Genomic DNA, 16419 nt, shown 5'->3' with positions numbered 1-16419 from the left:
ATCCTTTCCAGTTATTGGTGTCACATAAAGATTTAATTTCAAAGTAATTATTACTTGTTTGGGAGAGAGGCAGTGCCCTGCCTTGGTAACAGCAAGTTACCAATACCTTGCTTGGCAGGGACTTTTTTCTCTGTGATCCCATGTTTGCATTCATAATCTTTTTTATCTTCTGTCTCCAGGGTGGTTCCCATCTTTCCCTTCCTGCACCAAGTCCTGCTCTCCAAAAAAAGTACACCTTGTGCAAATACCTTCCACATTAACTCAGACCAGGGAGGGCAAAGGGGAAGTTCATGGTTTCAAAAAGAAATTCAAATTTACAAAGCAGCTGCCAATTAGTCAGACCTTAATTTTGCAAATTTATTTAGGAAAAAAAAATTAACATAAGCAAATGAGAATACTTCAGTGTTACAACAGAGTATATAAATGTCTAGCAATAGTCAAATAATTTGATCTTTAAATACAAAATAACCACATGAACACCTAATATACAGGTTTCATCTGAATACATATTTATTAGATAAATATTAGGTTGTCACATCATCTAACTACATACAGTTTTGCAAGACTAAAAATCACAATTATTTTTTCTGACCAGTTTAAAGTATGAAATGATTGCATTGTACTGTACATACAATGTACAAACAAAGACAATGGCCATTTTTGCATGTTATCTCAGATTGTAATTTTTTTTTTTTAATTCTCCTCTGATCGCGATATCAAAAATTGTACAAAGTATGAATTTGGTTACAATTTTTTTTTTTTTAATCCCCGCATTTTTCTTCATTATTTCTGTAGCACCCTAAAAATACACAGGTGATAGACTAGTACACGTAAGCTAAATATTACATGTAGATAAAACAAAACAAAGGATCAGAGTATATTACAGAAGTGAAAGTGGAACAAATGCTGAGACTCCACAAACGCTAACAAACAGGATTCATTTTCCACATAAGATGGAGCTTCAAGCTTTTTTTTTTTTTTTCCTGCGAAATAAAAACAATGCACATTCCAAGGAAAATGAATGCATTTCTGTTAACATGTCTCTATTTGTCATTTACATATGTACAGCTGTCCCTTGAGTCTCCGCTGCAGACACTGGCGTGTACTGTCAGTCCTATAATAATGTCTTGGCAGCAGAACTGTAGATCTCTGTGGGTTCTTTCCCAGATGAACTTCCATAGGGAAACGATTAAAAGGTAAACAAACAAAAAAAAGAAGAAAAATACTACTGGAATCTCATATAATAATTAAGCTTTAAAAGAAATGACTGTGATTACCCTATTTGCTAGGTTTTCTTCTCTAAACTTTAATACGGCAGTGAACAGATAAAAAAATAACTAAATTTTCAGAAGCTTTTTCATACTGACTTCACTATACAGTACCTGATTTTAGCTGACAGATAAATTTTAAAACTGTCTCAAATGTTCAACATTTGGGTGATGGGCAAAAATTGTACTTTCTTTTTCAAGTTCTGCTTAGAAACCAAACGTTTCTGTAAGTTTAAAGATGTTAACTGTCTGCTTTAATTATCTATTACTGTACAAAGCAGATGCCAACACTGCTCCAAACATATTGCTAGTATCTATGGGGCATTTTTCCCTTTATGCTTTCCAACAGGTACTTTTAAATGACACATTTTAAATACTACCAGTTAGCAAAAGGTCAATCCTTAACATACCTGGCTTAAAATACTAATATTGTGTTTAAGAGAAAATTAATTTTAAGTGACTAACTTAGCTGCTCAGGAATCAGTGGAGAATGGAACATGAAATAGATTCAATTAAAAAAATCAGAGCAACCAGTTCCAACTAATAGTGAGAAATCTTCTTTATTCCCAAACCTATGGCTTAAGGAACTTACCCCCCAAATAGGAAAAAAAAACAAACTCTAAGGGCATAAAGTCAGTTTATCATTAGCCACCTCTGCACATGACTTCCAGACCTACATAAAAAATGCAGCAAAAAACCAGGGGGAAACTACTACAGTAAAATGGCTACAGAACACATCCGTATCCGTAACTGAACAACGGCCTTTCCTAGGAATTGTGTGATAGCAGCACCACACCACAACCATATTACCATGTATTACACCAAGGTATCTTTAATATTCTGCAGAGATCCTCTACAGGTTGTCACGCCTACATAAGAAAAAAGACACTTCTAAGCAGAATAAAATATATGATACTGTTTCCCTCCCCCACCCACCGACATCCCTAAGTGTCTTTGCCTCAGTTTCAGAGACAGGAGCACCAGTACAGCGACATAAATATGGTACCATACAGATTTGCTGCTTGCCTTAGTGCATCTTTACCTGGTCAGACAGCTGATCCTACACGTTCTGCTCGCTCGGGCAAACGAACAAACTCTGCCATCACCAGCTCACGATCACCCACAGTCAATGAACACCGGTGGATCAGTTGGCGTTTCTTTTTCCCTAGGCAATCACTTTTTCCCTAGGCAAACACAATCATGTTTCCGTGACAGAGCTGGGCCCCGATTATCCAGGTACTGCCTGATGTATCAATTCGTTCATCACATAAATGGATATGAAATTTGGGCTAACTTACCAAAAGAAAATAGGGGGGAAAAAAAACCAATACCCAACTCCCTTATTCTGTTAAAGAACCCTCAATTTTCTTTTTTAAAAAAGGACCCATGTTTTTCTTCAGACAAGGTATTTAAAAACACCAGCAAAAGTATAACCAGATCATGAAAATGTTGAATATTATCAAAGACGATACTAAAATATTCACAAAGATATTTACAATAGCAATTCTTAAAATAATTGATTTTGCATAATGAACAGCGCCTTTCTTAAAAAAACTTGAAAGAGGAAAAATATAAGTGTGGGACCATTTCTACATAATACGTTTGACAGATTCCATATTCCTACTGGAAAATAAAAGAACTAAACCGCCATTTCCTTTAATATCTACAGCAAGGTGCTGCTGACTAGCATATATATACCACAACGCATGTACAGCAGTAGTGGGAAACGTTAACAAAAAGAGCAAAATGAAACAAAAAAATGCAGAGAAATTTACAAATATGACTTTGGTGAGGAAAGCAAATCCAGAGTCGTAAGCACAGAGCATGCCATTTACAGCATTGCAAACTAAACACAGAGGGCTAGGAAGCTATCTAGTCAAGCTGACAGGAACAAACAAAATTTTGCCTGGCACTTCAATTTAAAATGCATTGTGGCGAGCAAACGAAGGGTGTTTGATTGGATTTGGGAAGAGGAAAAGGAGTAGGGTCAAATATGCTTTAGTATCAAAAGAAACAAAACCAATAACTGTACAGTGGGCAAAAGCTGAAATGTTGCACCACGAGGGCAAAGTTGGCACACATGCACTTCTTACACAGCTACTGTACATCATTTATAAGAGAGAGAGAGAGAGACAAAGAGCACAGAAATGGGCACAGAAGCAATAGGAAGCTCATGCAGGAGCAGCAACCACACAAGAAGCAAAGAGCACAGGGGCAAGACAGTAATTGTGGCAGCAGGGTCTCTTGAGGGCAGTAGCAATCTACTGACAGGTACTTATTCTCCCCACGCTCGGTCCTTCAGGAGAAAGAGCTCATCCCAGCAGCCAAAGTTTAAAAAAAGAAAGTGAAGGAGGAGAAAAGGAAAAGGCTGAAGCATCTGTAACAGTCACGAAAACAGAATGCAAAGCAAAACTAAAATGAAGCTGTAAGACGTCTGTCCAATGTCAATGCCCCTTCTGAAGCTGATTATTAAAAATAATTATGCAGATAATGATGTTAGTCTCCCTCCATCCTGCAATGATTTCCTTGCTGCCTTCAACCCAGCTTGTCTTACTGCATTGTGCAGTGCAGACAGTGACACAAACTCTTGGGGCACCGAAGGCTGTGGGTAATAATCAGGAACAGTTTGGTTTTCATCCCCCCTCCCTCTCTTTTCCATTATGTATGGCATACATGGCAAAAATATTTATTACAGCAATCTCTACAGCTGGATGTTAATGCAGCCAGAGAGGGTTTGAAACTGGTTTGAAACCAAATCACAAAAATCCCTAAACATTGCAAACTTTAAAAGAAATTTTCCTGGGTGCTTCCAATCTGTGTGCTGGGCCAGAGGAATCCTCTGCAAAGAGGTGTTTAAGACCCCTGCACTTGCAGAAGTATCGACACCCACGGCTGCGGCCTGAAGGTCTCAGGACTCTGTTACTGAAGTCGCATTAGCTAAACTGCTGGCTCCCTCTGACAGGCCTGTGTGTCTTCCCTAACTCTGCCACTTGACTGTAGGATTTGTGCTTTTTTGAGCTTTGTAGGTGGCTTTTTTTCATTTTGTGTGTGGCCAGGGCAATCATTCCAAGGCAAACCCATGGCTGGAGGGGGGCAGAGGAGAGGTGGGGTAGAGGGAGATACAGTTTCAAAAAAATGGAAGAACAAGCATTGTAAAGACACTCTGAGACGGGTCAATTAAAGACAGTTCCATTCTGTTGATTTTTCTTCCCTTGCCAAGATTCGGTTTTGCCAAGATACTTCACACTATGTTTATCACGGCACTCTCTCTCTAGAGGATGAACACCAAATGGGGTTTCCAATAGCTGCACAACTGTCTATGCTTCTTTGTCACATGTAGCATGGCAGACTCGGAGATTACTGCATTTAACTTTTGTATTATTTTCTCCCGTCACTTTCGCAGTCTTTGAAGCTAACAAAAGCAGTTCTGAGATGAAGAAAGCAGGGAGTGCACCATTGGATCATTGTGAGGTCTTTTTTCTTCTCTTGTGGAAAAGGAGTGTTAAGATTCCTTGCTGTGCAGCCACACACGTGTGAACAAGTGAAAAAGATGGGAGAATACATATGGTTTCAGTTGTTCTCAAAGAGAGAAAGAAGGTCATCATTGCTATTGCTTGGCAAATCAGGAGGATCCAGGTATGAAAGCAGCTCATCTGGATTTGTGAGTTCTGGAAGCAGCTATAAAATACAAAGATAGAAGAAAAATTACAGGTAACAGAAACACAACTGAGAAAAAAAAGGGATCAAACACCACACATTCCTGGAATCTGGTTTTCGTAAAAATACATCCAAATAAAACAGAAGGCAGTGTCACAAGCCTAACACCCTCAGATGATGCAGTATCCACTTGCTTGTGAAAGTCTCTGTGACTCAGTTTTCACCTGTGAATTACATTATCATCTCAGTTCAGGTTTCTCAATCCACCTCCCCATCATATTGCTTGGCTCGTGATGCTGACAAAAACTTCTGGACAAATGCTCCTTATGGATGTTTCCTATAAAACTGCATAAACACTTGAAACATGCCGTTGGAGTAATCCATATCTGAGATTTAAGGTAGATCAACAGCGGCTGGTCTGGCTCTCACACATCAGTTTGATGGCCACCCAAAGCCTGCAACTCTACAGAAGGAGGCAGCCTCTCCTTTCCTAACCCCCAGTAACTCCTCAGTGCACTGATCTAAGCTCCAGTGACCTGGAGCAAGAAACTCACCCAGGGTTAAACCAACCAACAGATCAGGGACAGTGAAAAAAAACTGAGGAGAAGTATGGAGGGAGGAGTGGCAAGGCAGCTGGGTGAGTCTTTCTCCTTTCTGCGGCAGGAATTTACAGTGGTTGGAAGTACTTACTTGACTACAGCATTACATGCAATTCCAGACACTTTAAAGGGTCACAGGTGTAACACTCCATCCAACAGAAGATGCCCTAATCTGCACAGTGCTTTAAAGTATCAAAATGAATAGCTGTGGGGCTTCAGTCTGTATTTCCATTAATAGTGTATTCCAAGTATAAAACTTTCTTTTTCAAATCATCACAACACATTCTTTTTGATCTGACAGATGACAAGCACATTGTAACTCCTGGGTTGTGCATTGGGCCATGTTTTCTGCTCTATAATGCATCTTGTCCTTTTCTAGGCAAATATAAAAGTGTCATATATAAAAAATTGCAGGGAATAGTTTGTAAAACCCCTTTTACGTTCTGTATTCTGGTAAAGACTGAAAAAAATATGGACTTTACTGTTTTAACAAACTTAGTAGTTACAAGAAATTAATTTAAGTTGTTCTACGCTTTCAAATATTATAAAACCAAAAACTTGACCGCTTCACATTTATCAATTAAACACTGTATTTATATGCTTCTATTACTCTTGTTCAAATGAAACTATATCTTCTATCTTTATATGGATGAACAATTTTTTCAATAAGCTTAACATGAAATGCAGAAAGTTCATTCCTTTCTAAGCATTTTTAAGAAATGCAATGTCAAGTTTACATAAACAGAATCTCCCAGAAGAAATCTTTTCCTTGAACTACCACCTCCTTTTATTAATGGTAAAAATGCTATTGTCATAGTACTGGAGATAGGAGACTTTTAAATGCACTTCACCTTCTATCATAATTTTTTATGAGTACATCATAAAAAATCCAAAATGAAAAAAAAAAAGTCAAAAAGAAAACAGCTACCCCACCAAGTGTGGAGAAAAAAAAATACTGAATTTGTCCTACAATTTTACAACTCATTCTTAAAAACTTAAACCATCTCTGAGACTTATTCTTGTATATAGGGTATTTTAAAAAATATTTTTTAAGAAAAGTTGAAGTTTTAAATAATATGCTCAGTATATGTGAAGTTGAAGTCTTCTTAGTTGTGAGGGTGATCTCAGCTTCCCTCAGAGGTGTCTGGCAACAGAGCTGGCCTCCTGCCCCACTGGTGTGAAAACCAGAGACCTCAGTAAGGACTTGCTGGGAGCTGAGAGTGCTGTTCTGGGGCAGGGACAACAGAGAGAGGAGTGCCAGAGCTGTAGACAGAAGCTACAGGAATGTGCCAGATTTAAGACAGGGTTTGGAGAATTGTACCCTGTGCTCCTGAAGTGCAAATTGAGAGATCTAACCAGTGATTTCAGTCTTGAGCCTCTGCTGTCTGAAGTATCCTTACACACCTGCGCTGTTTTCTGTGTCTGCATCTATATGAGGTGGATTCTTTAATCCAGGTTAAACCTTAGACTGCATCTCACTGAATTCCTGCAGAATGACTGTGACTGTGTCAGTGGGCCAAGTCGCCCATTGAACAGTGCTCTGTTTGCTTTGCTGGATGGGACTTTATTCATCCAGGTTTCACAACACACCCATGAAAATAATCCATCTGATCAGGATGAGGTATTCCCAGTAAATTTATTTCCTACACTGTACAGCACTTGCCTCCCATTAAGAAACCAGCAATCCTTCAGCAGTGATAACCACAGTACTGTGGTAAGTGTGGATTTTTCTACTTTGTTTCTCACCAAGGAATGGGTGCCTGACCCATAACAAAATCCTGTATGTTTCTTAAGTATTAGAAGAAAAAAAAGAGACATTTTTATTTCACCTTTTAGTATTGCTCAGACAGGGTCCTTAAGGGTTCAGAACTCCAACTGTCACATGAACTGTTGTTCCCAAAGGATGTGCACACAACCATATTGTGTGAAACGGCAGAAGCTGCCTCACTGATCACTGCTCCTGCAGCATCCTGAAGCCTCTATCTGTCCCCTAGCCCCTTCCCTCCCCTGTGAGGCTACCTGCCAGCCCAGTGCTCCTGTGTGACAGCAAGTATACAGCAACAGCAAATACAGATATAATCCAAGGCACAGAAGCGAACATATCTCTAAGAAAATTAACTGTGCAGCAGCAGACTTTGGAACAGACAGAAGATACACATACAGGAATGCATGACTCAAACAAAAATCCAATCCTAATGCTGAAGATATATATTTTGGGAGGTAGGCGGCTAACCAGAGAGATACACCTCAGATAAGTAACTTCCAACTCCACTGAATTGATTTTAAGAGATGGAAGACTACTTTTGGCCTTAAAGCTAGACTTTGTTTAGTTGTGAGCTGCCTCCCATGGTGGCTAAGGAGGCAGAAAACATCCTTGTTGGTTACTTCCCTGTGTGGTGTACTGGAGGAGGAACTTGTTGCTGCCAAGCCACCCACAAGAGCAGGTATGGAAGGGCACGGAGTGTTTCTGGCTGCAGGGAGCAGGGACAGTGTCACAGGGTGGGCCAACACAGATCCCCCTCCGCTGGCCAGGACATGCCGCAGGCCCAGCGCACAGCTCGCTGGGCACAGCACCGCAGTCAGAGCCACGCACAGCTGTGTCCCGCTCCTATCCAGGCACTGCAGCGGCCTCAGGGTCTAGGGGAGCACAGCCCAGCCAGCGCCGAGGCAGGGAAGGAGGACGTGGCTCCCAGCCTGGTGCCCGAGCTGCTGCCTGAAGAAATGCCTGCCTTGGTGCTAGGAAGAGGCTGATGGCTCGCACACCACGCAGCTGCCCCAGCCGGAACCGTCCGTTCTCCCGGCAGGTCAGGAGAGGCCTGTCGCCCTGGCTGCGGCACCTGCGCCCATGTACCAAAGCATGAAAGGATGGCATGTGCTGTGGAAGCGGGTCCCGGCCCCGCCCGCCCCGCCCTCCCGCGCGATGCGAAGCACACGCTATGGCAGGCAGATGAGAGTATGACACAGACTTACATCCAGCGAGGGCTCCGGCATGTCGGGTGCTCCCTGTCCACCAGCCTGACCCTCTAAGGCTGAGGAGGGGTTAAAGGTCAGGTCACTGTGTGGATGGTTGCTAGAAGCGGCCGGGGGTGGCTGCCGGGACTGCTGGGTAGGAGGCCCGCTGTGATGTAATGGCTGCCCTGACTGGCTGCTGGGGTGAGGGACGTGCAAACCTTGCTGCATGGAAGTATGGGACTGATCAGTGCTGCCGGGATGAGGGATCTGCGGAGGAGGAAAAAAGCAGGAAAAGAAAGTGAGGCCACAAGGTACAGTGCTCGCGGTGCCTGACTCTGTAACTGCATGTTATAAAACGAAATAAAAAAAAAAAGACACACACAACAAAAAACCCCAACAAAGCCAATCAACAAACAACAACAACAACAACAACAAAAAAAAGAGAAATAAAAAAGCGCCATCGGAAAACTCCATATCCCAATGCTGGAGGAAGCGTTTCAGCTTTTTGAAGGTTGTCTGCAAGGGGAAAAAAAGTTGGACTTGTGCTGTTGGTTTGCTTCCTTGTAATGTGGAAAACTGTGTATGAAGATGCACCACAAAGAAGAGGGAAGGAGGCTTATGTTGCTGCTCAGCACCAGCAAGGCAGATGCTTTTGTCCTCAAAAAATGTTATGAATGAATGTTGAATGATCCCTATGCCAGGAAACTCATAAACTGAGAAAATGCGTAATTTCTGCTCAGCTCCCCTATTTGGTAGCTTCCTGACACCACAGCCTATTCCTGTTTCAGCTCATTACAAACATCTTGCAAACAGCAGCTCTTCCCCACTCCCTCCCTCTTCTCGGAATGTGACACCCCTGTTAAAGGCTGAAGGTAGCTCACTGATATTCCTGGGTTCTGACGGCTGACAGCACCAAGGCAGCTCAGGGAGCACATTCCCCACCAGGAGCCAAGCTGCTGTGGGTGGCTGCACGCTGCTGACTGCAAAGGACACTGCCTTAGTTTAAACTAAGCCAACAATCACGCTCTGCTTTGTATTCATGCTGTGGATGAGCTGTCTAGCAAGAGCTTAGTTTTTTATGTTTTCTGTGGGGAATAAGCTACCAATCCACATGCATCTTCCTAACCCTATTACTGAATAGGGGAAAAGTCTTTCTCACATGACAGAGAAGCAATGAAAATGCACAAGTCCAATTCTTCCTTCTGCTGCTTGCCACATTTACTGCTAGCGGATTCTCTGGGGCTTGACCTTGGTACCATGAGAAAGACGTGTCTGAATACTGCAGAATCAGATCTCTCATGTTAATTTGGTATATGGAGAAACAAAAAATGTAAACATTTTTTGAGGAATGCTACATATTGGACAAAGTAAAGCTGAAATAAAAGAACAAATACATACAACAACAGCATGAAATTCATCCAGCCAAGCCAACAGAAACCAGCAAAATGCTATGTCAGTATTCACCCCTTCATATCACATGAACTGCAAAGTTATCTTAACCTCAGCCTTCAGCTTCGGAAAGCAAAAGGTAGGCTATTACAAAACTTAATTAAAATGTTCCCATAAAAAAAATAGAAAAACAAGTATTTTAAAAAATACTTTTCACCACTCTTAAAAAACTTGAATACTGATCCATCGGGACAGTCACACTCAGCTGCATGGTGGTCCTTTTCAATACTTTGGTATTACGAGGGTTTGTGGAAATGATTCTACCTGCATGGTATTTGGCACTCTATCCCATATGAGAGTTTAAAGTCGCTGGTAAAAATCACTGATATCTCACCAGTGGGGTCACAGTTTGACTACTTGAAAAACATTCTCCAACACTGTTGTTACTGTAGGGGTAAGTCTGTACAAAACCTGCCCACAGATCACACTTTAAAAGAATTCACAGCCCAAAAACTTTGCCAAAGTCCAGGTATAAGTAGATGTCTGTTTTAATAGTACTGTCTCGTTCCTCACTCATTGAAGACATGAGCAACAGAAACTGTGGAAATTAGAAAGCTTAATAATAACAACAAAAAGTAAAAAGTAATTTATTGACAATGTTGTTAATGTGAGAAATCAGTTTCCAAAAAAACCCCCAAAACTGAAACCAAACAGGATCATATTGAAGAATCTCTTAAAGTTATCCCTAAATGCATAAAGCAAAGGTCATGCTGGCATGTTTATATAAATAACTATTTTTACCAGGAGAGGCATTCATATGCTCTCAGATTTCAAAACAAACAAGCAGGTTAGAAATTCTACATTGTGTTTTTACAGGCAAGGATTTAAATACATATTTAGCTGATAACACAGTCACTTGGGTCCTTAGACAATGGGTGTATAGGGACAAACTGTTTATTGTAAGAATGAGGGCCACCATGTTCTTTGAAGAACCATTGCAGATTCCAAATCCATCCAACTCAGGCCACTGAATCCACCAGCCTCCCAGTGAGAAAGCAAAATGGTCAGGATGGGAACATTTTCTATTTGCATTCAGCTAACTAACGATAAGTTTGCTGTGGTGCAAACACGTTGTAAGGAACACTCTGGGTCTGTTTAGCTCGTACCTGCAACTCCCACCATTTTATTCTGAAAGCACTGACCTGCACTATGAATGTACAGTCTAACAAAGTTGCCTTTGCTTGCATAGCAAGGTAATTCCAGAATTGTTTTTAGAGGCATAAGCTTTGGCACTCTTAAAGCATTTGCAGTCTATAAAAGAAAAGCTTATAGCAGACAACTACATCTTCAGCTTAACAGCACAGAATAACATAACTCTACAGCCCAACAGTGACCTCTAGGAGTGCTGAGATGTACAGCTGTGGAGCAACAGGGCCTGCCAGCTGCACAGCAATATTCCTTCTGTCTCTGAAGAAAATTATTAGTGGGGAAAAAAATCATCAGGTTAAGTCAATGGTTTATATCTCTCTCCATTTCCAGGGTCACAATTTTACCAACTCTTCTGCTGTGTTAGCTACCAAAACTATTAAAAGATGCCATCCTGCCTACCCTGCTGATGTTCTTGGTCACTTTTCCCATCCACCCCTTTGCCATGTCTGCAAGACAAAACCTTGTAGACATGCACTGAATTTCCCATCCACCCTGCCCCTGAAGCAGTTGCCAATCACATCAGTACCTGGGTCCAGATCACTTCATGGCTGCAAGTAACACTTTTGCTGGTGTGAGAGGGAGGAAAAGTGAAAATAGAAACAAGGGCAATGACTTCTTACTGTAGTACCAGCTCATATCACCTCTCTGTGCATATGAACTATGGTGTCATCATCTATTGCTCAGTCACTCCTTGCACTGCCTGCAAGAATCACTAAACTAGAGCTAACTGAATTCTCCTTTGTCTAAAACTTGTTTACAATTTCTGAAAACAAACATGGTGTGATTGTGGCAGTTCTTCTGTAGCAAACTTGCACTGTTGCAAGGCAGCATCTGTTCCAGAGCTCTCACAACACTCTGTGCTTGGGAAGAGGTATTACTTCTGGTCATGTTTCAGATGTTTTTCCTCTTCCACACTGGACAAATATCTGCATTTCCTGGAGTGACCTACAGAGTATGTCTGCAGGGATCAACTTTCTCTGTCTACCACTGTGTAAGGGCCACCACATAAATCTTCAAAATAGGATTGCCAAGAACTTCCTCAGCAGCATTCAGGTCTAGTAAGAGAGACCTCAGGACTAAAAGGACTGAACACCTAATCCCAACTCACCTTGTAAATGGCCAAAGTGAATAGTATGTGCAAACTACAAAAACCTGGTAACTGTGTAAAAAAGAAAGACAGAAAAGCCAGAGAAGAGCACAGGCAACATCTTAAAAAAACCTTGGTTCAATCACACAGTTTGTTTATATTTGTTTTTTCATGAAGTGTCTCTCCAAAGACATGCAACTACACAATTTAGGAGGTGTTAAAGGCATGTCTTTCTCTAAAAGCAGTGATTTTAAAGATGCCTTTCTTGAGTGTCTGCTGCAGACAAACAGTTCATTTTGAGAGAAAAGAACAAAAGAGAGAAGGTAAGAGAGAAAGAGGAAAACAGAGATTTTATAACACTGAAAAGGCTCTGTGGGAGCACTCAGAACCTCAAATGTGGACTGAAGACTGCACAACCACATTGACAAGGTTAATCTAATTCTCCTCTGCTAAAAGACCTGAAAACTAATCCTCATTACAGAAAACCAGCCACTGACATAATGTAGGAATCTGCTTTAGCACTGCTTCCTATTCCCAAATGGTATTGCTTGAGTCTCATGATAGATGAGGGAGAAGGGAGGCAAAGGTTCAATTGCCAGCTATCAGAAGCAAGTACTAGATTTGCTACAGATTGGCCCACAGCACTGGAAGTCCATTAACATTTGCCTAGATACAGTCCCACAGCTTTGGAACATGCACAGCCTTGAGAAACTTTCACCTCTGCTGTATGTAAACAGTCCCATTTTCAGAAAGCTACAAATTCTTCACTTTTATATTCAACTACTTCATATCCTATCACTTCAAAAATTTCACCAGGGCAACTACTACAGCAAAGGTATGTCTGTTAACTGATGAAGTCAAGAGGTAGGTGTCAGTTAATGGGAAGCAAAGAATAATTCCCTGTGACTTTGATTCAAAAGAAAGCAGCTGTGAGTGGTTCAGGCTGGTATTATTTCCTCTCACTATAGTATTCTACCATTGCATGGTTGATTCTTATCAGGGAATTCTGACCACTCTAAGCTGTGTGTGCAGAATTTGCCAAGGTGAAAATACATTTACAGTGTGTTCATCCTCATTTATCAGCCTGTAAAGTGGTAAAGTCATTCCAGTTTCTGGACTTTTCCTCTGCAGATAGTCTTGGTACTTGGGCTCTCTCCAAACTACAAGAACTCTTTCTCCACTCTTCTATTTCTCACCATCCTCCTTGGAAAACCCACTGCCAGCTAGAGGAGACATTGAGTAGGCTTTTGCTGAGCATCTGCTACCACGTTTCCTCATTACATTCTGAAATTGTACTTTCTAGGATTCACTAAAGACACAGCACATATGACTTGCCAAGTTAAACATCCTTCCTGTGCAGTAACAGCACACTTTAAACCCCCTGCCCTGCAACTTAAATGAACATAAAAGGATGTATACACACCCCACACACAGAGTTAAAATAGATGACTAACGATGCCTAAGAGCTAAATGCTGCTGGTAGTTTTTCTATCACCTAGTTTTTAGATATATAAAGTTCTGTATAGAAAACTCAGTGCTCTGAGCAAGCTGCTTTTCCAATGCGAAGTTCTGCTTCACCATCTGAGACCTGAGGAACCTCTATTTTTTAGTCTCTTACATTGATATTTTCAGACTGTGGCAGTGTCTCTCCTTGAAATCTGCAGGTTTGTCCTATTGCTGAAAGTTTAAAAGTGCCTTTCATGCTACTTGAGTAGAATTCCCCCTCAAAATGCTTTGATGCAAATTTTGCCCTCAGAGAAAAAGCCAGGGAAGATATTGTCCCTGCTCTGAAGTCATCCAATATCTTGCTTTAACAAGCTGTCTCTCGGAGATGGATATTCACAGTCCTGCTGGCCTAGGGAATGAAGTGCATTTTTTTTTTCATGTGTCAGAGCAAAGCACAATGATTAATACAAGCAGACTGAGCCAGGTTCTTTCTTTCAGATAAACAAGCTTAAATGACAATTCAAAAAGTGCAGAAATGCTTCTCCAAAAACTCAAAATGGTCAGAAACTAGAAATGGCATTTCTCCAGAGTACTCTATTTCACCAACTTCCCAAGTGAGGAATCCACAGAAAGTAAAAGCAGTTCAATAGGGTAAGTCCATCAGCTGGATGAGAGCTCCTTACCCCCACCAACGAGAATCTACGTGCCCAGCACCATTACTTACAGATTCCTGCATGGGGTGACTGAGAGGTTTGTCGAGAGCTGCCATGCTGCTCGGCATGTCTGGGGGATGTGACAGCTGTGGCCCATGCATGAAGTCATTCATAGATGTGCCACCAGGATTCCCATGCGGGAAGTCAAAATTGCCATGACCTTGGTAACTGTTGCCTGAAAGAGAAACAGATGTGGTTTGTTTCCAACCTTGATCTCTCCCAGTGTCTTGCAGGAGCTGTGATGTGATGCCCATCCCTGCACAGCACAGGGAGCTGTGACACTGAACCTGACAACGCTGTGCCTCCAGTGCTGAGCGAGTGGGAACAGGGCACTTGGCCTCCAAACACTGCCTGCTGCAATAATTCATTTATGTGTTGGAACTAATTGAAAACTGCTGACATTTTGAAAAACTACTGCCAAATCACCACATAAAGTTAACCATGCTGAGAAGTAAACAGGATATTAAATTCTATGGGATAGTTGTATCTGGAAACGTCTCAGTAACTGAGACTGACTGCCCAAGTCCCAGATTATTTATAGGACACCTGCATTATTTATGTCTGTGCTTCTACACACTCAGTAAGACTGTAGCATTGCTTCAGCTTCCGATGAAAGTAATTGACAGGAGTGAATCTCAAAGACACCACAATACCAGTTCACAGCACAGCATCTACTCTACCGCTACATAAAAGGCACAGAAGATGTGTTCATATCTAACTGGGACTCCCACAAAACTTATAAAATTCACTTGGACTGACTGCATTTACACACACATTTTGAAGCAGGCCTGGAGTCCCCTGCTGCTCTGCAGGACAAGAACTGTATGACCAATGGCCACATGGATCCAGCCCAGGGATCTTCATCCAAATTCTAAAGCAAGCAGGTATCCCAATGAAGGGATTTTACCCTTCATATTTTTTGCCAAGATTCCTCTCTTAATACTTCCAACTGAGACATCAGCTCTAGTGGGTTATTTGCTATGAACAGCAAAAAAAATGAACTAAATTAATTCACCTATTTCATACAAGCAAGTGAACTGCATGATCCTGAGCTCTAAAGTAACAGAATAGCTTTGGAGCTTGCACAGAGAGCCTGCAGTTTGTCAGCTGAAGTACAGCAGTTTTAAATATTCAACTCAAGAAGGGAGTTTGACAAACTGAAGTAGTTGCATCATTTGCTCTTTCGCACAGCTTCACAAGCAGAAGTTTAATCTTGAAGGAATAGTAGTCATTAGCCATTTAAGAGTACTTCTCAAAGACGTCAGGACTTTGATCTATCATGTAAATACTGCAGAGCCTTACTAATTCTCATTTTGTTAATCTGCAAACTGGATGAGTCTCACAGAACATAGCTGGTCTTGCCTTGCATCAGGAATAATTAATTAGCAGGCAGCTGGAATGTGGTCTTGTAGTACTGAATATTTGTTATGTTTGCAAATTAAACTTCAGTACGCTTCCCCGGCAAACCGAAATAAACAAACATAAACCACAGTAGTAATGCCACTACTGCATTGCTCTAAAGAACTGTTAATCAGAGGACATGATGTAATTGCAATCACTAAGTTTCAGTGCACGTATTGATGGAGAATAAAGATATGAGGCAGCATGCCCAGGGAGTTACAGCCATGCAGCAGCAAGCCCCTCTCTGCAGCAAGAGTAGTGCCACATGCTGAGGGAGACCTGTCAGACATTTAGGATAATCTGCTGCTCTGCGCTGACATCCCCACTGCAGGGCAAACAGGAGAGTGTGGGTTTCCCCTGCCAGTGGTGACTCGGGGCTCCAAGGGGCAGTGACTACACCTCTGCCACAGGACCCACAGGGGAAGGCAGCAAAATAACAGTCTAGGCAGCAATGCTCACACAAAGCCTAAACCCCACATGTGACATGGCTATCCTGTCTGCTCCTATGAGTTGGAAATATGGTGAAGAATAGACAGCTCTGTTCTCAGGCTGCACTTCACTCCTGCTAAAAGAGAGAAAAAATGTGATTCAGTGCTCTTGGCTTTGTTATAGTAATCATTCATCTGTTTGAAAACCTTGTAAGTTTTATCATCTGTCATCAGTTTTGCAGTCACTGGAGCAAATTAACCGTATTTTGC

The 16419-nt window shown here is 41.5% G+C and overlaps 1 protein-coding gene across 6 annotated transcripts in view; it reads right to left on the bottom strand.

The window, feature by feature from the left end:
• Positions 1 to 336: 336 nt before the first annotated feature.
• Positions 337 to 16419, bottom strand: part of ZMIZ1 (zinc finger MIZ-type containing 1) — a 339057-nt gene continuing 322974 nt past the window's right edge. For all 6 annotated transcript variants that reach the window (XM_066324120.1, XM_066324122.1, XM_066324121.1 and 3 more), the window contains 3 exons: positions 14332 to 14495; positions 8495 to 8743; positions 337 to 4946 (listed from right to left, as the gene is read on the bottom strand). In XM_066324120.1, coding sequence (XP_066180217.1) covers positions 4839 to 4946; positions 8495 to 8743; positions 14332 to 14495 — 521 coding nt within the window. In that variant the 3' untranslated portion in view covers positions 337 to 4838. The remainder of the gene's footprint in view (positions 4947 to 8494; positions 8744 to 14331; positions 14496 to 16419) is intronic.

This window comes from Sylvia atricapilla, chromosome 8 (assembly GCF_009819655.1).
Source record: "Sylvia atricapilla isolate bSylAtr1 chromosome 8, bSylAtr1.pri, whole genome shotgun sequence".
In the NCBI taxonomy this organism is placed as follows: Eukaryota; Metazoa; Chordata; class Aves; order Passeriformes; family Sylviidae; genus Sylvia; species Sylvia atricapilla.
The sequence above is the reverse complement of the archived record's forward strand: the minus strand, read 5'-3'. Positions and strand labels throughout refer to the sequence as shown.